At 29.2% G+C, this 24,540-nt stretch overlaps 1 protein-coding gene across 2 annotated transcripts in view; it reads right to left on the bottom strand.

Moving 5' to 3' along the window:
• Positions 1–752: 752 nt before the first annotated feature.
• Positions 753–24,540, bottom strand: part of Tat (Tyrosine aminotransferase) — a 34,591-nt gene continuing 10,803 nt past the window's right edge. Inside the window, exons 4-11 of one of the 2 annotated variants that reach the window (XM_076529275.1) lie at positions 18,395–18,553; positions 11,286–11,477; positions 9,767–9,849; positions 8,238–8,307; positions 5,943–6,071; positions 3,809–3,892; positions 2,849–2,947; positions 753–2,782 (exon numbers count right to left, since the gene is read on the bottom strand). In XM_076529275.1, coding sequence (XP_076385390.1) covers positions 2,621–2,782; positions 2,849–2,947; positions 3,809–3,892; positions 5,943–6,071; positions 8,238–8,307; positions 9,767–9,849; positions 11,286–11,477; positions 18,395–18,553 — 978 coding nt within the window. In that variant the 3' untranslated portion in view covers positions 753–2,620. The remainder of the gene's footprint in view (positions 2,783–2,848; positions 2,948–3,808; positions 3,893–5,942; positions 6,072–8,237; positions 8,308–9,766; positions 9,850–11,285; positions 11,478–18,394; positions 18,554–24,540) is intronic. The other variant, XM_076529280.1, reaches the window with a different exon arrangement.

The following is a 24,540-nucleotide window of genomic DNA, read 5'->3' as shown; positions in this document are numbered from 1 at the left end:
AAATTCTATTAAATCCTTTGCGTTTTCGATATTTTGGAAATCAAAGGAATTGTGATACAGTGGAATATAATATAAAAATGAATTGGAATAATAATATAATGGATTAAGTATTTGTAAAAAAATTTACTTTCAAGTATGTTCTACAGAACTGAAGAAGAAACATAATATGCTTCTTTACTTTGACCCCTTTTCAAATACGAGGAATCAGTCTCTCAAAGGCTGAGATGTCAAACGTCAATTTTAATATTTTATTTTTTAACAGCACAGGCATTTTGAACAAAACCAGTTGCAAAAGCTATAACGATAAAATATATTAGCATATTTTTTATGAAATAATTAATTCAGGCAAAAATTGTAAAAATTAAGAATTGCAATATATATATCAACTTACTGGGTCTTTCCTATATTTTATGAGATTATTCACGATTTATTTTAATTTTATGCATCATGCTAATATATTGAATTTGTTTAATTATTAATTATCATTCCAATCTGAAGTTATGCTGAATCTATGTAAATATAACTACAAGAAATTGTCATTCTCACGAAGCTATAACATTCAATAAATAATTTTTTGTCCTCTTCGATCATTTCCGAGAAATTCTTGTAGTATGATTCTTAACTTTTGTTATGAAAAAGTGTGATTTCTGCTTTTAACATGATGTCCTAAAATTGTCAACTTGTGAAATTTGTGTATTACCATAATATTGTTAAAATGGATATAATATTAGGATCATTGAAAGGAAAAGAAATTTTAATACTTAAAATTTATTTAACATCTCCAAGTTCAAAACTTCCACTTAAACTAATGCGAGAACAATTTCTTACTTGTTCAGCATTGACAATTAACAATTAATTTGCGTTTTCTCAGTAAAATCGTTGAAAACTTTACACATAACAAAAAACATTACATAATTAATTTTAATTATAATTCAAACGAAGACAAACTTAGAAGAAATGAGAAATTCAATAAAATTTGGCACATGACTATTTATGGTGTAAACAGTATATAAACATTTTACGGAGAAATAAGTGTAGCTGCTGCAAAATGACACAACATATCATTATGACAATCGAATGAAATTAATGATTGACATTACTTGAAAAATTGGAAATATAAAAATTTATCCCGCTGTGAGTAACGATTATTAACAGTAATTGTATTTTCAACGTCATTCACGCTTTTTTCACTCAATACACATTCTTATTATAATTGTTATATGTATAGCATGTAGAAATTATTATTTAACCCTTTGCGCTCGAGAGGCGCCTCTCAGGAGCCATTCGATTTAATACAATATGAAATAGACAATAGTGGAAATTATTAGTAGAGAAATAATAACCTCAAAAGAACTCATTTAACATTTTAATTAATATTTTCAAGTTGGTGTTTGCAAACAATAAAATTATCTTCGAGTGCAAAGGGTTAAAATAATAGAATTCTTTTAGAATTGCTGTAGCTACGTTCCACAATGTACAAATATTGTGATGTGTACTATGCGCATTTTGTAAGCAAACAATAAAAATCTAATTTGTTCGCAACTTACCAAATATACATTGGCAGAAACGTGTCGGCAGTATAAATGTTGTACAAGTAATATATATAGAGGAAAGTGACGAAATATGAAATAGCACAATTTTTTTAAATCTAACAAATATCTGTCAAACGTCTATAGGCTATATTATAACTCACATTGACACTACACACGTTGTAACTCGTCAGCCGAGCGAATGTCAGTGACATGCCAGATATTTTATTTTCCTGTTGCTCGAAAACTTTTTTAACTGAATATTCTTGGAACTCCGTAAAATTTCAGTTTCGAGAACTCAACAAACCCATTTATGAAATATTGCAATAATATTTAAATATCTACTCTAAATAATATTTAAATATTGCAATAATATTTAATCTACTTGCGAAATATGAATAAAAAATTTTCGCGAATATGAGCTTCCTACAAATAACCTACCTTCTAATTCAATATTTTAAGTATGCGAGTGTATAATCAATGTAATGATTAATAAAAGAAACATAAAAGCTTTAATAAGAAGAATGAAACTATCTTTTGTTCGCTTTCGTTAAAACATTGTTCTCCAGATATGTCGATATACTTTTTAACGTTAATACAATATCAAAAATTGCCTAAATGTTAGAAGTATAAAATTGTTCTTAAGTTACACGTAAATGTGTGATTAAATACACATACAAATCTTTTATCTATTGCGACAGATATTTAGAAAACAAGATGGTGTTTCACAATTGCTTTTCTTTAAGTTGTTTTCACTTTTCACATCGCCTACAACATATTTTCTCGATCTAGGTTTTAAAGTGTCCCCATATACTACACGTACCTTAAGAATCGCGTTGTGATTGTGAATTCTTTCAATACGGACATTGAAAAATTCACTTTAACTGCTTCTGTATTGCAAATTTTAAAAGTTTTCTACTTCTCTATGCGTCCATGGCACTACATCGACTACTGCATTTCTCTTCGTTTGTTCACGTACATTTCATGTGGCCAGAATGATCTTTTTCATGAGTATCCGCAAATGATCCTATGACTCATAGAACGAAAGCACTGTTGAAAGGAAGCTGGTATCAAACTAATTTGCTTCCTTTTCAACAAGATATTTCTCCGTCAAGGAAGCTACTTATTCGCGAATGTTCAGCCGTTTTGTAGTGATGCCTCTTACAGAATTCCTGGATCCTTTGACAAGCTTCCTCTATCATGTCTGCGGGTATTGTGATCACCAATCTCATATAGGACGGATAATCAAAACACTGTGAGAAGAAATTGGGATCGTAATAAATTGAAACATGGAAAAATGAATGATTTAAATGGCGTACCTGGCCAGGAAGACAAAACACAGATTCCTCCATTAACAATCGTTGCACGAATTCGAGGTCGGAATTAAATTCGGGGAAACATGGCAGATCTATGTAAACCTGTAAATCAATAAAAGGATTTATAAATATTCATAAAAAAATGTTTGAAAACAAATTTTGAAAAAACATTTGATGACTCGATCTTTTATTGGTACGTTCAGTGAAATTAAAAAAAAATCACAACAACATCTTTCAAATAATTTTTATTATTGCATTGTTTCTTTTTTCGTGAATCTTATTAAAGAAGTGACTATTTGTAATTTAACATTAGATGACTTCAGAGAATTATTCCTATTTGTATTTAGTATAAAGTGACTTGAAGAATTATGTTGGAAAATTTTATTTATAAAAATAAAAGTTGTACAAAAATGTGTGCAAATAAAGAAGTACTTTTGCTGTATTAATTAATGTTTATTAATAGTAGATGAAAATTGTGAGGAAACGAAGTGTTTGTATCGTTGTACATAAAAATTGCATCTTGTTCTTCTAAAACAAATGTTAAATTAAGATAAAAGAAAATTTAGTATTATCTAACAATCATTAATTAAACGAATAAAAGCTAAAAACTTAAAGAAACATCGTTATAAATTACATTCTACCGTAATAAAGTTGTATTTGGAAGAAGAGTTTCTTTGTTGAACTGTTTTATTAAAGCTTGTTAGTATTAAACAAATACTTTGTAAATCTGTTTAAACATAAAATTTTAGATTTATTTAAATATAAAGTGAACGTATATTTTCAGCACATATGATGTGATATAATTGAAAATAATCTAAATGGATCTTTTGTAAAATACATATTTAATACGTATTTCAATGTAAAATTTCTATAATAATGCATTATTATAGACTATGATAATTTTTAATAGTTATATTGTGAGATTCTTGGCAATGAAAAAAATAATAACACACAAATAATTACCATCATGTACATTGCACCGTCTGGCATTATTGGTTTCAAACCAGGTATCTTTGTTATACAATTGTAAGCCAGCTTCGAATGATTCTAAAAATAGAAAATCAATCATTAATACGCTGACGGAAAATGTGAACGTGAAATCGACTTTCATTATATTGCCACGCTTTTTGACATACAGAAATATTTAATGTTATACTGATACTATCACCGAAATACCATTAATAAAGAGAGAAATTATGACGAAAATAAAGAGCGGAATCGCTGAATTTGACTGGCATATACAATGTGTATTGAATTTATCATTACATATTCATGTATTGGAAATTCTATATTCCAAATGTAAATATGACATTCGCATATAGTACATGGCCGTATGTTTCTCGTATCAGTTTTTAATTTAATCATGGTGTTCTGGAATTATCATCATACTCTGTATTTTAACTTTTTATAACGCGATCTGTTCTTTTTGTCTCGTATACATATATTTCTGTAATTAGGTGATTACTGAATTATTAAACTTGATGGACTGAGGATTTGAAAGATTTTGGTTCCAAGATTTAGAGATTTCAAGATTTCAAGATTTCAAGATTTCAAAGTTTCAAAATTTCAAGATTTCAAGATTTTGGAATTTTGAGATTCGAGGAATTTGGGACTTTAATATTTGGAAATTTAAAAATGTATATATTTGTCAATATATCGCTCGTAGAAATTTGGAGATATTGGAGTTTAAAATCTTAGAAATTAAACAATTTAAAAATTCGAAAATTTACGAATTTCCACATTTCAAGATTTCAAAACATAAAAATTTGGAAATGTGAAAATTGGTAAGCTTAAAAATTTGGCAACTTAAAAGCTTGATAATTCTCCAATTTGGAGATTTCGCAATTTGAAAAGCTGCGGCACCTAGAAATTTCGAAACTCAGAAATTCAGAAATTCATACACTTTGAAATTTAAAACTTTGAAGATTTAAGTACTTAAAAACATCGGAGTTCAGAAATCCAAAACTTTAAGAATTTAAGTATGTTGGAATGCGTAAATTGCGTGTCACTAATCATGATGGGTGTGCTTCCACCCAGCGACATATTGATTAAGGGATCGATCGTTTTCTGTCTTTTCGTGACGCCTTTCTGCACGCACGATCGTCAGCGTACAGACACGTGACATCTACCCTGTGCTCCCACAAAACATTTAACAAATTCTTAAATTACAATAAATACTTGAAAACTTTGGAATTTGATTATTTAATGATTTAAGAAATTTGAGAATGTGAAAATTTAGAAGCTATACGTTACAACCTCATCCAGCATATCTTTAGGCAGCTTACTTTTCCTCCGTTAGTATTGTTTCTCCGTTTTAGAATTGTTTCATAGATTTTTCGTTGAAACTAAATATCCTCGTTTCATTTTATGTCAAATAAATTCATTATTTCGTCTACATTGTTTTATAACAGCATAAAAATCCCGTGATGTGAAATAAAACAAACGTTACCACGTGACCCTGCCAGCTGTGTCTATGAAAACTGAACTTACGCCGCTTTCATAATCGGTGACAACGCAATTTTTTTATCGACCAATTTTAAATTGTACAAACCATTGGCATTTTTTGAGATATTAAACATTAAATCATTACAAATAAAAAGTTTACAATAAATTAAGCACAAATTACGTGATATATCATTCTTTTTTAACCAGTTAAGTGTGTTTGACGACTACATCCATCATGGAGATGTGGTAGAATTTTGTGTCATGACGACCATATCTGTCATGCGTAAAATTTTGTTACAATTTGATATTTAAATTGTAATTTTGGCGAAAACTAAATTATATTCGTAAATTGTAACATGTTTAAAATATTTAGAGGTCAACACGAAATGAAATAAACAGATAAAAAGTGTAAATGATTTGAGATAGATTCATAAATTCTTGAGGGCTAACTCGTCATCGCTTGATTATCGTGACACACACTGGTGCGCGCTTTGCAAAAAGATCGCCACATTTCACTGGTTAAATGGACTTGTAGCACTTTCAAAATAAACAGCCCATTTTACTAAATGAATAATATCACCACCAAAAGTAAAAAAGATCATATACATAAATTTAAAATTTCTTTAAAATTTCATAGGTAATAAACACTTACATACAACGTGCGCATTATATCGTCGTAAAACTTCTGAGGCGTGTTCTTCAGGATGGCAGGAAGCGCACCTTGAATCAATGTATTGCTGCCGATAATTCTCTGGCTGAGACAGTGAAGTGCTTTCCGTATCTGGAAAAAAAGAAAAAGTCGAAGATCTATCACGTATTTCGGTAGTTAGGAATCGTAAGATGTGCGCGAAAGGAAAAGTATACGAATTAAAGTTTCTTCAAAGCGAGCTTTGATTCGAACTCTTAGCCACCCTCTGCTAAACCCATCGTACTTCCGCTCCTCATTTTTTTTTCATGACGAAATTAAACCTCGAACGAAGCTAAAAACGGTGCCAACGAGCGAACTTTAACTGCAGAAAATAAAGTTTAATCAAAGAAATTTAATTCAGTCGTGGACAGACACGACGTGGTCCCAGGTTCGAAGCTCTTCTGTCCCGTTAAGGGAAGGCATTAAGAACTAGGTTGATCTGGAAATTCGTCGGGTTTGCGATAATTATCGATATCTCGTGCGATAGCGAATCGCAAACTTTGTGGATCTCGAAAACAATTGAACGTTATGTACGTTGATTAAGCTTCTTGCGTGTATGCTGTGTAACACTTCACACTGTATGATAACATCGTGTAATCTGTGACAGTGTGATCTATAATAGCGATGGGCAACTGTGCTCGCGAGAACGCAGGGCATCTGATGTGCAAGTGACGTGCATTCACCGACAATGATGGCTAGATAATTCCTCAATGTTTAAATTACTGAATTTATAAAAATAACTTTCAAAATTGCTACATTAATCTCTGAAGTTAAAAGTTTGAAATTTAAAATTGTGGAAATTAAACATATTTTAATTTGCAAATTGGAGTAAATATAAACGAAAATAAAGTAAATGGGAATAAAAATTTGTTTATTACAAATTCCATATTTATTTATTATATCTGTACATTTTCAAATTCCAAATTATCAAATTTTTAATTTGCCAATCTTTAAATTATTGTTATTCTATATTAAAATTTCTCAATTTTGGAATTTATAGGTTAAGAAATTTTAAGTAACTAAGTTTTTATACGAGATATTATTCAATTCTTGAAGTTACGAAAGTTCACATTTTTGAATTCCTAAATTTCCAAATTCGTGATTTACAGTACAAAGTTACTGTTCCTGGCTATTGAATTAAAACCACGTACGAATATTTCACTTTTATGGCTATAACATGTCATATGTGGCAAATTGTCTTAGGTCATGCAAAATTATTACTAAATACATTGATAACAACATATACATAGCAATTTCTTACTATTGTGATAATAAATTGTGTGGGCGATGAGCGATGAAGGGCTGTGCGAGCGTTTACTTTAAGCTTGAGTATCGATAGCGCCAGCAGTAAAATTTGATGAATGCCATAGAAAATGTTTGAAGCTTACTTAAAAGACTAATTTACAATTCTCCAACCTCAATATCTGAGTTGAAAAGAATGACAGATATTTGAGAAAATAATAAAGATATAAATAAAGCATATGATCAATGTATACGGAGCATGATGGATACAAGCTGTGACCAAAACTAAGGATGGAAATACAAGATATTAACATATGTTAATAATGTTATGTAGAGTAGTCGTGTATCATGTTAGTAGTTAATAAATTATATCATTGCAATGTGAACAGGCCTTTTAATTTTATGGAAAACGTGAAAAATTCTGAAAATTTGTAGTGGTCCTAATTCGCTGAGCAGGAACTGTATAAATTCCAAAATTTCCAAATTCCTAAATTTATCGATCTTTAAATCTTCAAATTCTCAAATCTATTAATTCCTAAATTTCTGGATTCCCAGATCACCAAATCTTTGTATGTAAAAATTTCCAAATTGTCAAATTATCAAATTTCTGATTTCTTAAACTCCCAATCTCCGAAATTCCCATATCTCTACATTTCCAGGTTCCAAAATTTATCACTCTCTAATTCCTCAAATTCTAAAATACGTTAAGTCCCGAATTTCTAAATTCCCAAATGCCTAAATCCCCTAATCACCAAATCCTCATATGTCAAAATTTCTAAATTAGTAAACTCCAAAGTTCACAGATCCCCAAATCTCAAGATCTCTTGTTCCCCAAGTCTCTAAATTCCCCAAACACACAATTTCTACATTACTATATCATTAAATCTCAGAAACAGAAATTTCCATATCTCTGTAACACAAAATCACTGTGTACACCGTAAACATAGTTGTCCATAATCTCTTCAATAGACACTAGATTTTGCCCATTAATCTTACAGAACGTATCAATCAACATACCTCTTTGTCCAGTACATTTTGACGATCATGAATAATAATCCAGCCCATACGCCATCCAGGGACAAGAAATCTGAAACATACAAATGAAAGTTTGTTGCTGGTATCGGCCTTGTTGTAGGTTGATTGTTGTCTGCTTCTTCGAAGGTTGATTCGGCAGCAATTTGAAGAGCACTGAACCGAGAATCGAGAGGCGGATCGACTCGTTAAAATTTGTTCGAGATCGAATTAAAGTGTTTTTAATGTATTCCGTTCAGCAAGCTAAATCGAGCATGAAAGCGAGTTTCAATGGAAACCCTCGATAAATTTATTTTCAACTGGTCGTTGATCGTTTAATACAACTTTTCGCTATGTTATTCCGACATTTGTTTGACGAGGAAATAAAACGCAATAAATTGTACATTCGAAATTAATGTACAAGTTTTATTTAGGTTATTCGGGTGAGTTTATTTTATTTAGGTGAGAAATTATTTTTGTGGTAACTTAAGAATTTTAAGTGGAGATAAAGGAGTTTCAGAATCTTAGGGTTCTGCGATTATCGAAATTACAAACTTAGAAACTTGAAAACGTAAGGAACTTAGAAACTTAGAAACTTAGAAACTTAGAAACTTAAAAACTTAAAAACTTAGAAACTTAAAAACTTAAAAACTTAGAAACGTAGAAAATTAGAAAATTACAAACTTGGAAAATTAGAAAATTGGAAAATTAAAAAATTAGGAAAGTAGAAAATTAGAAAATTAGAGAATTGGAAAATTAGAAAATGGGAAAATTAAAAAATTAGGAAAGTAGAAAATTGGAAAATTAGAGAATTGGAAAATTAGAAAATTGGAAAATTAAAAAATTAGGAAAGTAGAAAATTGGAAAATTAGAAAATTGGAAAAGTGGAAAAGTGGAAAAGTGGAAAAGTGAAAAATTGGGAATTGGGAATTGAGAATTGGGAATTGGGAATTGAAAATTGGAAATTGGAAATTGGAAAATTGGAAAATTGGGTAATTCATAAATTTAGAAATTCATAAATTGAAAGATTTATAATTTAAAGAATGAGAATTTAAAAATATCGAAATTTAGACATTTGTTCATTTGAGTATACAAAAATTTGAAGTTTTACGAGTTTGTAAATCACTAACGATCCCTCTGAATGTCCAGGTCCAATCTTAATTGTACATAACATTGGTGAATACCATTTTCTATACTGCGCACTTTCAAACACATATCGTTTTACAATTTCCAAATTTTATCATTTGTACTCCTTTTTTTTCCTTTACCATTTTATTCCTATTTATATTTTGTGGTTATCACACTCCGTTAAAAACTGAGTGTGAAAAAATGAAAGAATAATTTTTTAACCAGTAACAAATTACAGTTTGAATATCAATAAAAAAGTTGCTTTAAACTTAGCTGCCTCATTTCCATCGTTTATTCCACCACGTTCAAGCTATCGCAAGAATACTTTTTTGTTCATTACGTTATTCCACGACGCAAAATTTTGTCTAAACTTTCAAGAATTCTCTGCGATATTGATTTCTGCATACCTTTTTGTTAGACCGCTGCACGACAAAATAGGAACGTCTCTCGATAAGGACGCTAACGAATGGAAAGTTCGTCCTGGAAATACCTGTTAAATAAAAGAAAAAGTAAATACATCATTACGTCTATTGATTTTCTGTATTAACACATTTCTTGCCACAGCTTTACTTAAAGCTTTAAGTCTTTTACAAAGTGGAGGATAAAAAATTTTAAAAGGAATTTAACTATAAAATCCATCAATTTTAATTTTACGTGCGTAACAGTCTTTTTTAAAAATATTATTCAGTTTAATTATTGTAGACACATTTTTTATACATTTCAGATATAATACATTTGATAAAATTTTAACTGGATTTTATAACCTTATCTTATAATTAAATTGTTAGACTTTTACTCTGATGGAGACTGATATTTTAAAGATTTAGAAGTTTATGGTTCTGAAATTACTGATTTTTGAAATTGCTAATTTTTTTAGTTTTCGAAATTTTGAAACATTTAATTTTTAAATCTAAAATATTCATAATTTTCCAATTTTCTAACTTCCTAGTTTATTAGTTTTCTAATTAGCTCATTTCCCATTTTTCTAATTTTCACACTTTTGATTTATCGATTCTTCGATTTCCTAAATTTTTAGATTTCCACATTTTGAAGGCTTTAAATTATCATACCTTCAAATTTAGTTTTTAACGTTATAATTTGGAAATTTCTAAATTCTCAAATTCCTAAATTTTCAACTTCCTAACCCTTAAATTTCCCAACTCCCAACTTCCCAAATTTTGAAAAGTTCAACGCTGTTAATTTACGAATTTGAAATTTTTTAATTTCTAAACCCGCAATTTCCCTGATTTTCAAATATCCAGATTTTTAATTCTGAAATCACAATTTTCAAATGTTCAAATTCCTAATTCCCCAAACTTCTAAATTTCCTAATTTCCAAATAACTAAATTTCAAACTTCTTAAATTTTCAAATTCTCAAATTTAAAAATTGACTGATTATGAGTTTCCAAAATTCTAACTTTCAGAAGGTCATAGTTGTAAATTTCTAAATTTGGAATTAAATCATTTCTAAATCCACAAATTGTAAAATTCCAAAATCACAAAATCCCAATGTTCTCAAATTGTCAAATTCTTAAATTCTGAAGAAGTTCCGAAGGATTTACCCAAGTTTTAAATCCTCGAATTACAAAATATTAAAATTTGTCCAGATTTGAAAATTCTACAACCCCATACTCGTATTATGATTCTTTATCTTAAAGGTTAATATTTTGTCAAAAGTATCGTAATAATTTTTATAATTAAAAAATCTAACATCCATCATTTAGACGGGTTTCATAAATTTACTGTTAGTAAACTGTTATAAAGTAAGAACGTCATATTACAAATATCAAGCGAATTTATGAATTGGTTTCAGTAGACAGGTAAGTACGTGCCAGCTTATATACCGGACCCACATTATTTATTGCTCGAAAAACGAAGCAATTTCGTGGTTTGTGCATGATAAAAGCTAAATGTTAAGCACGTACCATGTGCTCGTAAATTTCATCGGCTATAATGGGTACGTAGTAACGAGCAGCCACATCGAGAATGTCAAGTGTGTGGTCTCGACTGAATACGGACCCACACGGATTCGAAGGATTGTTTATAATTATGGCCGCCGTCGATTCGTCAATTTGCGATTCCAGGTCGTTCAAATCGATCTCCCAGCCAAGGTCCGGCTGAAACGAACAAATTAATTTTCGTAAAATCTCTGGCGAAGTGGATTTAAGTGAATAATGTAGGACCAGGTGGGACATTGTGATGGAAGAGACACAATAGGACGTTGATCATATCTCGATATGTGGGAATAATTAGGAGCAGAATAATTGCGAATTGTGTGAAGTGTGTATGTTCTATGAATGTGACGCTGCTCTGTGTGAAATTTTATAATTGGAAGCGTGGAAGGCATTTCGCTGGATTTTATTCTAAAATTCTCAACTATCTAAATTTTCCAATTAATTATCGAATTACTGAATTTTTAAATTTTCAAATTTTCAAATGTTTTTTTTTCTGAATTTCACAATTTCAAAATCCTTGCCTCAAATTTTTTATGTTCAACGTTTTTAAATATCTACATAAATCATCAAAGCTTCAAATTTTCAAATTTCTAAATTTCACATTGCAAATTTACGACATTTCTCAACTTCCCAATCTTGAATTTTTCGAATTCACATTTTCTAATTTTCCTAATTTTACAAATTCTCAATTTCAAAAGTCTGAAGTATAAAAATGTTTAAATTTGCTGATTCACTAATATCTTACTACCTCCACTTCAAAATTTTCAAACGTTCCAATTTTCCAATTTCCTAATATTCCACTTCCCCACTTTCCCACTTTCCCAATTTTCCAGTTTTCCAATTTTCCAATTTCCAAAGTTCGAAATACAAAAATTTTCAAGTTTGCTAAATGTCATTTAGTCATTTGCTAAAATATCTTACTTCCCACTTTCCAAAATTTGCAAATTTCTTAATTTCCTAATTTACTAACTTTCTAATTTCCTAATTACTTCATTTCCCAATTATCCCATTACCAAATTTTCAAATTTCCATTGTTTTCACTTCTTATATTTCCAAATTACCAACTTTTCACATATCTTAATTTCATAATTTTCTAACTTTGTAATTTCTCAATTTCTTAACTTCTACATTTCTAAATTTTCTTATTCTTCAGTTAATTTCGAAATTTAAAAATTTCCTAGTATTTTACCTTCTAAATTTCTCCGTTTATCAATTTCGAAATAATGAAATTTTCTAATTTTTCAATTTTTAAATTCCCCAATATCTACATATATATCCACATTTTATAATTCCATGTTTCTGCAATTCCTAATTTCCAAACTTGAATCTTTCAAATTCCCAAATTATTTATCTCCTAAATTCAAAAACTTCCAGAAATGTAAAGATTAAAATTACCTAATCATCAAATTGTATATTTTTGATTTTTCGAGTTTTTAAATTTCTAGATCAGGAATTTTCAAATTTGAAAGTTCCAAATTTCAAAATCCCCAAATACCCAAATTATTCAAATCTTCAAGTTTCCAAATGATCAAACTCCCGAATTTTAATTAATTTAAATAAATGTTCAAATTACTTCTTAGTTCAGGCATACTTATTTTCATACCTTGAAATTTCAAAATTTCCATCTGCAAAATTCAAATTTATAAATTCGTATATTTCTAAAGCTTGAGTGTTCAAATACCTAATATTCGAGTATATTTGTTTCAATGTTTTATGATAAAAACAAAAACAAGCATATTTCAAACAAATACGTTTCGTTAAAATCGATAAATTCCAAATTAAATCTATTTAAATCGTACGTAACAAATCATGATCTATTATTTTATTTTTACCAAGAAAAGTACTTAGAAAATAAATTTGTTGGAATTAATTTAAGCTTCTCAGAAATACAACGCTTTCTTATTTTCACTCCAACTTTTTAAACGTGCTTTACTTCATGGAATAATTACGAGGTGTTTCCTTTTGAGACGTACGGCGATTTCAATTGAGATTATCACGTTATGTATGTTGTAAGGAACAACTTATCTAAGAATTTATTTGCATAATACATTATTATTACTTTTTTGAGAAGACCGTTGTTGAAATCTAACGTAGGAAGTTTATATACCTTTAACATATCACGGCAAGTTTAAGCACATATATTAAAATACCGAGCGGTGTCCTTAATAAGAGAAAAGCAAAGAAAATAGAACTCGTTCCGACGTAATACAGGAACAGTTGGTAATATATTATTTTAACCCACCATGCGGTCAGGTAAGTTTGTGGTAACGTGCTAAACTTCAGTATTAAATTTCTATTCTTCATTGACTATTATTATAATTTATGTATATTACCATGAGTGCATCATAAAGTAGTGAAGTAAATTTTATCTGTTAAGAGCACGTTGTTGGTAAAAAATAAAATAGTTCTTCATTATGTGTTTGATAATTTAGTATTCACTTATAAGATAATTGAGTAAATATTTAGAAGGAGGGAACCACTTCCGATTTCGATCACCTTGAATTATGTTGTTAAGGTGAATACTTTATTTCTGAGATACTCTCACATTGTGGAAATTTTATTATTCGATGAATAACAATTTTAGAATACAAATCATTCAATAATTCGTCTATTTATGTGGTCACGGCAAGAAACTTCTAGAATTTCATTTTAGAGAATTGGTATTTATACATATAAGTTTATGTTAAAATGATTAGTCGTATATTGTGTATGAAATACAAGCAGTGTCAAATTCACTGATAACTTTAGACATTAAGTCGACGACTTTGGTAAGAAACATAAACAAGATTTATGTATATACATATATACACAAGGTACTCTATTGAACGCAAAATGCTGTTGAAAATTTCGATAGCCTTAAGATAACTATTTCTTCAAATATCTCGAAAACTACAAGAATTCGACTATTATATGTATAGCAAAAAGTTCTTCAGAATGATGACCGTAACGACATATTTCAAGATACTGATTTTACATTAAATAATGAATTTAACAGGTCAAGCTTAATTCACAAACGCGGATTCTAGATGCATTTTCAATTTTTCGCTACGTTGCAGTGCCATAGCTTCATCGAAAGCGAATACATTATCTTCATTATTACCTTTATGAAACATGAATTTTTATGAGATGCAAGTACATAAAGTCTGCTTTAAATATATTTTACTAGTGAAAATTTTGAAATGAAATTCATTTGATGAAAGGGACGCATTTTAAAGCACAAAATGAGTGTATGCATCATGCATATTCATTTGTAAATAAAATATTAAAATTTATAAACCTGTTATTTTATTGGTTATAAATTGAAATGAAAATGAAAGACTGAATATAGAATTCTTATTTTTTAAATATCGTTAATAAACAAAACCACTTTGTAAATCAACTTTTATTAAGAGTTTGGGAAATATCGTTTGTTAATATCATTATAATTACTAACATTTTTTATTTTACGTATAATAATTTCTGTAAACTACTATGTAAATTATTACGAATTATATAAACTATAATGTATTCAATAAATAAATAGTTTGAAGATACCCGATATTTAGTAACTGTATCAATACCTATATGTGTACGTACAAGTTATAGAAAATGGCATGAACCATGCAATATGATAAGCCGCAGAGTACACTTAGGTGCAATGTAGACTTCCCTAAATTTCCAAACTTCCGAAGTACAAATTCCGAGATTCCTAAGTCCCTAAATTTACAAGGTTACAAATTCTGGTGTTACTAAATATTGAATACCTCAAATCCTTAAATCCATAAATTTTCAAAACTTCAGCCCCATAATTTGTGAATTTCGAAGTCCATAAATTACCAAATTTGAAAATTATTAATATCCCAAATTTTTACATTCTTAAATTCCCAAATTTCTAACTGTACAAATTTTGAAATTTCCAAATTCTCAAATTCCTAAGTTTCCAAGTTTCCACATTTTCACTTTCTGAAATTCGCAAATTTTCATATTTTTAAATGCTGAAATTCTCAAATTCCCCAATTTCCCAATTCCCCAATTACCAAATTTCCAAGTTCCCAAATTCCCAAATTTTCAAATTTCCAAATTTCCAAATTCCCAAATTCCCAAATTCGCAAATTCGCAAATTCGCAAATTCCCAAATTTCCAAATACCAAAATTCCTAAATTTTCAAATTCCCAAATTCTCAAGTTCCCAAATTTTCAAATTTCCAAATTTCCAAATGTTCAAATTTTCAAATTTTCAAATTTCCAAATTCCAAAATTCTCAAATTTCTAAATTCCCATAATTCTCCCATTTCCCTATACTCTCCAGTTCAGAAACCACAAATCATAAAGTTCTTATATTAATAGAATCCTTCAAATCCCCAAACTTCCAATCTCCCCTATTTTTAAATTTCTAAATCCTATAAAACTGATATCCCTGACTCTTCATATTCCAAAATCCCAAAATCCTGAAATTTTTAAATCCAAATTTATATTTCGTTACTAACGAAAAATCAAGTCGATTAGTGAAACCGTTTCCCGTAGAGAAGACTTCTATGCTTGGAACTGTACCATAGACTCGCATGCAACGCGATCTTTACCAATGAATAACTCACTAAGACATCATTACCATATATCGCGTAAGATCGCTTATAAATTTGCATACCTTAATCTCGTCCACAGTATTCATTTTGTACGTTACGCTGGATTAAAAGCGTTTTATATATATTAGCTGAGTTTGAAAAACGTGTCAGCAGCACTTTCTTATTTTCATGATTATGGCATATATAATACTACATTAACTTCTCTTTTATCTAGATGTAATATTACTTTCATATAATTCGAAGTTCTCTTTTTTTTAAATTCTCAGTAATGTTCATCGTTCCCGACTTATGTTTTATCTTTTCTTTCTCGTTTATGATTGATTTTAATATTTCAGTCCCGTAATATATGCATTGTTCATAAGTGGTTCACTATTTCTGACGGATCAGTATTTTAGATGTTCCGTAATTCTTAATTAATATTTAATGGACTGAAATGAAGTGAAATTGGAAATTAATAGTGCTTTTTTTAACTTTGTTAATAATTTTTAATAATTGACGTTGATTAGTTAAACGATGAACGATTTGGTGTCTACGAAATTTCATATTTAGAAATGTGCGAGGCATTTTACCAATGTTCAATTAAAAATTTTCAAACTTCTAAATACGGGATTTGTAAATCTTTATATCTTTAAATATCAAATTACCAAATGACTAATTTATTGGTAACTATGAATCTGTAAATCTTCAAGTGACGAAGTTACCAGATCGCTAATTTATTAATAACTATAAATCTGTGAAGCTTCAAATGACCAAACTTCCAGATCACTAATTTATTGATAACTATAAATTAATACATTTGTAACATTTCACATTTCCAAATTATCAGAATTCTAAGTGTATAAATTTAATAATTTACGAAATTCTGAATATTAAAATGAAGAAATTTACAAATATTGAAAGTAAGCTCACGTAAGAACGTAAAATATTACAAAAACCCTCGCACTTGTGGCACTAATAGCAATGGATAGCTAATTTTAAAAAAGTATGTGCAACAATTTAGCAAATTATTTCTAGAGAATTTACTTCAGTAAAGCTTTTATTTTGTTTATTACTTTAACCAGTTAACTGTGGCGATCTTTTTGCAAAGCGAGCACCAGTGTGTGTCACGATAATCAAGCGATGACGAGTTAGCCCTCAAGAATTTATGAATCCATCTCAAATCATTATACACTTTTTATTTGTTTATTTCATTTCGTGTTGACCTCTAAACATTTTAAACATATTACAATGTAGGAATATAATTTAGTTTTCGTCAAAATTACAATTTAAATATCAAAATTGTAACAAAATTTTACGCATGACGGATATAGTCGTCATGACACAAAATTCTGCCACATCTCCATGACAGATATAGTCGTCAAACACACTTAACTAGTTAAATAATTTAGCGAATTATTTTTCTTAAATTTATTTTAACATCCCTTAGTAAATCCTTTTGGTTAAATTATGAAATGATTACGTAAATAAATTAATGTACAAAGAAATAAGCAAATAATGATAAATAAGATGTTCTTATTTATCCTCATTTATTTGTCGTATATTTATTTATTTTTCTATTCTTTTATTTGAAAGTATGAAAAATTAAAATAGAAAATGCTTGGGTATAATATGTTACGTCTGTTTTTCCTTTATGCGCCGCTTGATTGTGCAATTATCAAGATTTTTCGTTCCATACAAGCACAAAAATACACAAATCAACTGTTATTAAAAAAATGGTGTTGCTCCACTTTCATCACGAACTGTTGGATTGTTAATAACTCGGCAAATAACGGCCTGAGGCAAAACTGGTAAAAGAACTTTCAACTATAAATTTCTCCCTTTTTCATTCCTTGAAATACTATTTGATATTTACGAAAAACTCTATATCTCTTTCGCTTATAATGAAACTGTTGATTTGAATAAGAAATAAACTTTGATATTAAAGTTAAAAAAATCAAAGTAATTTTTGCATTTATATTTGAATATGTGTCATGATTTTACAGTAATTCCAAGTAAAGTGTTAATTTCAATAGTACATAAATTTTGGTATTTGAATCAATAAAATAAAAGTAATGTTTGCATTTTACATTTCCATATAATTCATGCACTTTCGCAGTAATTTCAAACAAAGTGCTAATTTCAATCATAAGTAAACTTTGATACTAGAATCAATAATATAAAAACAATTTTTGCATTTATACTTGTATATGAGTTATACAATTTTACAGTAATTTTAAGTAAGGCCTTAATTTTAATAATAAATGGACGTTAATATTCGAATCAATAAAATAAATATAATTTTTGCCTTTATACTTACATAAAAACCATATGAATTTACAGTAATTTCAAATGTAGCGTTAATTTTAATAATAAATAAACCTTATTATTCGAATCAATGAAATAAAAATAATTTTTGCATTTATATTTACATAAGAGCCATATGAATTCACAGTAATTCCAAGTCAATTGTTAATTTTAATGATAATTAAATTTTGATATTTGTACGAATAAAGTAAACAAATTTTTCATTTATACTTACACGTAAGCCATAAGATTTTACGGTAATACCAAGACCCTCTGCTAATGTTCGATAGATTGAGAATCCAGGTCGTGGTATTAAGATATTTTGATCCCTTCTGGCTAAAGCAGTTATACAAAGATCCAGGGCACAGGAACATCCGCTACACAATATTACATCCTGTAGAGAATATCCAAAAGATTTTATATGTCAGTTATTATCGAATGAAGGTTTCTCTGCTTTTTATACAATTATATACCAGTTAATTTTAGTTATATTGTATATTACTATATACAATGTACATTATATTATACCATGTATATTACTGATTCAGCAAGCTGCGATTTATACGGGCTTTAACGCGCTCTAATGATGTTACACAAATTAAGCTCAAGAAAATACACGAAAATACGGCAATATCAAAGATTGACTCTGTCTTTTTATTGACTTCTGCAATTTACAGATTTTCATATCTTCAAAGAAAAATGTACATTACAAAATTTAGAATTTTTATACTTTGAAAATTTAGGAATTTGATAGTTTGTGAATTTGGGAATTTGGGAATTTAAGAATTTCGGAATTAGGGAATTAGAGAATTTGAAAATGGAATATCCATACACATAACTTAACTCATTGTTTTTAAAATATTTTTGTAAATTTTTACATTCACAATATTTTCTATGTATTCTAAGATATTGTATACATATAAGAATATGATCGATTAGAAGCTGTTTTTTTATCAACATACGCTGATATTTGTATAAAATAAAAACCACGTAATATTAATTCTCCCAAGTTTCTACGTAAATCAGTTTCTAAATGTATCATTTAATATTTGGCAAAATATTATTCTTTCAATTGTTCCCCACGGCATTTAATTATACAAATGAGGTTCGGTGGTCCGGTCGTAGAGGGATGACCGCGAAGCCAAGTTCGACGGAGGGCACGTGGCAGATTTCGAAGAAATCAGGTGGTTGCTAGGAGACGTCGTAGGGGAGTGAAACATATAAAATAAGCGAGGGCACCGGGGCCCGCACCTTCACTTTATATTTTGTCACTACGGGATTTACTTCGTATTTGTCATTACTTCATTGCGGACTTTATATTTTGACATTGTGCAAAGACTTTCATAGCTTGATCAACTATTTCATTACTTGATTGTCATATGGATACTTGATTTAATATCGTAAACCGTCAAATTGCTTTGTCCATCACTCGCTACAGGACTTAATTATAATACGTTTGTTACACGATATTCGAAATAAATTTGTGCGTTTTCACCGTCATAAAAATTGAATTGTTCTGATACAGAAAGCTAAGCTGGATTTGTCAATGCACCATGATTTTTCTGGCGACAACAAAAGATTCACTATAAAGGTTTGATAAATTAATAAAATTTATTACTTTGACCTTAATATTATAATAACTATATATTTATTAAATCGTGAAACTTTCACTGATCAAATTAGTGATATACTGATACTACATAAAACTTCTCTAATACTATATGATTTACTGATAATGATTTACTAATAATTATAGTGATTAGTAATTTATCTTAATAATTCATCGCTTAGTTAAACATCGAATTTTTTTTTTTTTTTATTTAAGCTTAAGTTGAACTCTCATAAGAGAATTATAAAGCTGTACATGAGGCTTACATTTAGTTGTACAAAGGGTTATACAGACTTACGGGCTTACTATAGAGTATAAGTAATTTTAAAACATCGAATTTTAAAGAGTAAAAATTGCATTTCTCAGTTATTTGGATCCCGGTGATCGTGTTAAAAAATGTACATTAAATCCGCGTCCAAACATCGTGTAGTTAAAATTTTCATTATACGTTTTATTTCAACGCGAATACGCCAAAAGTATTATTAATTTGGTATCGTTTTATTCTTTGCAAAATATGGTTGTTTACAATGAGGAGAAGTATCGGCTTGCATATATTAATTCCGAATGAAAACGCGATACGCTTTACGTGAATACGAATTTTAATGCCTGCATTCGATGAACTGTTTTTTCCACGAAAAATTCGGAAATGAATCGAATTTCCAGTCAATTAAATAAACGAGCTCTTGGCGAAATTATTAGAATAGATGATCGCAAGTTTCGAAACTATCGACTCGAAACGCAATTACACAGGAAACCAGGGAACTATTCGTTGATCGGAAAAGCGATTGTTTTCCAACGGGAAAAGAAATCGTTTTACCGGTGATTGTGTTGTTGACTACTCTATGGGTATCAACCAGTTCCCGGTTAATTGATAGTATTCCTTCTTTCCGAGGAGCTTCTAGTTTGCGGCAGATCGTCCAGGGAAATTTGGTTTTCCTTGCAAACTTCGCCGGCGGCTCGATCAACCAGCGGTTTAACTAGATATCGTATACACGCGAACGGAAACCGAGAATAAATACACAATCTGTCTGCGAATGAACGAAGTTTCTATGTGCGTCTGATTACACATTCGGCTAATTCGAATCGAGACATCTTGCGGCAAGTTGAAAGCATATCGGCGTTCTGCTCGTGGAAAATTGAAATTGCCTGTGAAAATATGGTATCATATTTATTCTATTCGATTGCATGGTTCTGTGACATGTTTCAGCATATTGGTTTCACCATTTTTCGCGGGTAAAGACACTTTTTGAAAACTGCGCGTTGAGTTTCATCGTGTTTTAAGCTCGAATTTCTTTCTCAAATTTAATATTACGAAATAAAGTAACTTGGGAAAATAGATTTGGAACATGCTTTTTGAAGTGTCTGTCTTTTATGGAATTTTGAGAAATTTATTGCTAACGCATTCGGAAGATTTATAGAGGACGTTTCTGATCTGGTAGAACAACCGAAAAGAGGATGAAAAATAAATAGAGAATATGAAATAGTACTTTTTCCTATGAAGCTTCGTTTCCGAGAAAATTGGATTTGAGTATTTTTGAGGCATATGTAAGAAAGCTTGATAACACAGAAAATGACGAAATAAATAAATTGTAATTTTGCCGTTTGCAATAGTTAAATCAGTAAATATAATTAGTAATGTCACTGTAATGTACTTTTATTATAATACATGTTGTCACTTATAATGTAACATTTTATTGTTTTTATCATCGGCTACATTCACTTTATTGTATACTAATATCTGCATCAATAATGTTATAAATGACTGATAATAAATATAACGACTGATAATATGTTCACAATTAAAATTACTAGTGTTTATGTCTGGAGTCAGTTATTTAACAATATTCTTACTTTCTTAATTCTTAATCAGTTATTCTTCAATTAACGAAAAAGTTCTTCGTCATTTGCCATTTGTCTTCAAAAAAGTTTGAGAACTTTTTTATACTCCATAACTGTTCAAATTCAATTCTTCTGAAAATGAAGATACAGGGAGATTTCAACGTGTATTTTTAATTTATTTTTCCACGTACATTCATCCCTTTATCGATTGTATCAGCATCAAAACACCCTCTTTTATTAACAGTATACGAAAGTTTCCATAGTTTTAATGTAATATGTTATGTATAATGGGATATTTTAGGATCGTGAGATAATTATTCAGTAAAATAATAGTATAGTGGTATAATATAATAGGAAAGCAATTAATTGTCTAACAATGCCCCTATTTGATCATTAATTGTAAAATACAAAAGCGAGATAATATTTTACTATATGAAATTGATATTTGCAAATCTTTGTAATAATGGAATTTTTAATTTCCTTAATATTTAATTCTTTTTTCATTCTTTTTTTTATAAGTGTTGCACAGTGTCGTATTTTTAATTTATTAATAAAATATACGTTTAATACTATTAATTTATTATATTAATTATATGCGCATATTAATAAATTAAAAACATGTAGGGTAAATTGTACAAATAATTTTATTATCAACGTTATTTATGGAAAATGTGGACAGACACAACAGATTTTGTAAGATTGATCTCGTAGATATTATTGACATTGTTCTGCATTAATTTTTGTATTGAATATTCCTTCATATATTTTTTAAATTTCGTACAAAAACTGTGCAATTAATCAGTACTCGAATAAAATTATCGTGTACAATTTATTTGCAACCTTCAAACAAGGCGTGGCCGGTTAAAATTTGTATGCAACACAGCTTTCAACAGCATCATTTCCTGCAGATCAATAACAACATGAAATGTGGCGAGGTATACCTTCGTTAACCATTCTCACTTCTTTTTTATTATTCTATCCGTGTATATTTTCTGTTCACATGTTATTGGCTTAAATGTAAATTACAAGTCACCGAAATTTGTAATACATAGCGTTTTAAATTGCGATGAAAATCAATTTCATTTTATGAAACCTCGTGCCAACAGTATAATACAAATTTCGACTTAATGATTCTGAACAGCTTTTTCAAAAAAAAATATTTGCAGTAATAAATTACTGTATTAGAATTTGGCGAATTGTTTCGCATTAATTGAATATTATCATTCATTAAGTTTTCAATAACGATTGAAAGCTTTTTTGCATACAAACGAGTTATAGTTTTCAGTTATTTTTTATGTAAAGTCTGTTCATTTATCTCTTGAGAAATTTATGTACAGTCTGTAGACGTTCTCAAACCTTTTATGAGTAAATCCCATGAAAGTGATAGTGAAACACGTGTACATAGGAATTTAAAAAAGATCGTACACTTAATTGCATCACTCTTACATATGTTTGTTTCGTTTCTAATAGAGAAACTCTACAAGAAGTTGTATCAAGCGAAACATAATTAAAAAGCAGTATGTAAGCTATAAGTAAATTAATAAGTAAAATGTAATTAGAAAATTATTGACAGAATAGATAATTATTCGGACATCTTGTTGACATTCAATTTTGTTGTCAAAGACAAAAATTTGAACAGTTTATATTTGTTACAGCTTGGTCTTAATTTCACAGATATTTTACTTGAATTAAATTTATATTACGATTGACATATTCTAATGTTGTTGATAACAATATACCACTAACTGTTTTTAATAATGCCTCTGATACAATAGACTCAATATGTCAATGTAACATGTGCAAGTATCAAATATTCAGTGAACCACAGATGAAATCATCCGTATTCACATTTGACTGATTTATGGAGTCATACGAATAATACGATTATAATATTGAAATGTAGTATATTTGCGTATGTTGTACTAGGTATACTCTTTAAAACAATACAAAGATACGATACTAGAATACGAATAATTGAAATATAGAATTTTTTTCTGATAACCCACGTACACCTGTACTCGTAATATATGTAGATTTAATTGAAGCTTTTCACGTATATTTTAGAAATAATTGCATTGACAAGTAATGTTAAGGAACGCTGACTTTTATTACATACTTTCATGTCGTTAAAATCGATAAGAAGCCCCATAACTAAATTATTACAAAATAATTAAAATGAATTTGATATTTATGCTGCTAAAATCAGGTTTTACACATTTGTATCTACTATACTCAATTTCAAACATTTTGATTGTAATTTAATTGTTGTTGTATATTTATTATTATAAAAAAATTTTTCATAATAAAATTGTTACCCTAAAATAAAAGTCGCAATAGTGGACATTTTGTGAATGGAATGGTGGGAATAAGAAGCAGAAGAGAAGCCCCGTCAAAGTAACGAATGTGATAGCTTATGTCACCTAGCGTTGATGTTGTGAACTATTGATCCTGTGATGCCCCACTAGAAACATTTTTCGACAGTTATAAATGATGATTATTATTTATTCAGTGAAACGTGGTCTTCTACTGTTCTCGTCGTTTAGAAGATTTACTACTTTTTGTCATAACAAACTATTATCGCAAAACTATACTGATGTATCACATTAACAATATAAATATGTAGATCATTGTTTAGCTCTTTTATTTTACTTTTTTTTATATGTGTTTTAAAAATTATAATTAGATATTAAGTATTCAAATGTTGTCGAACTTTAAGGAATTTATTATTAATGTGGGATCGGTTTATTCGATGTTCATCGAATACGTCGGGCGCGAACGGGCGAGCGGGAAACGCGGACAATTGGCGCCAAGATAATTCGGCGTTACTACGAGTTGGCGCGAAAATTAGCGAGGGAACAAAGAAGCGATTAGCAATTGTTTCGTTTTACGCGGGAATTGGTAACGAATAAGGAAAACGGCGTGGCGTCGCGGGA

Source organism: Megachile rotundata, chromosome 1 (assembly GCF_050947335.1).
Source record: "Megachile rotundata isolate GNS110a chromosome 1, iyMegRotu1, whole genome shotgun sequence".
NCBI lineage: Eukaryota > Metazoa > Arthropoda > Insecta > Hymenoptera > Megachilidae > Megachile > Megachile rotundata.
This window is presented reverse-complemented; position numbering and strand designations above follow the sequence as displayed.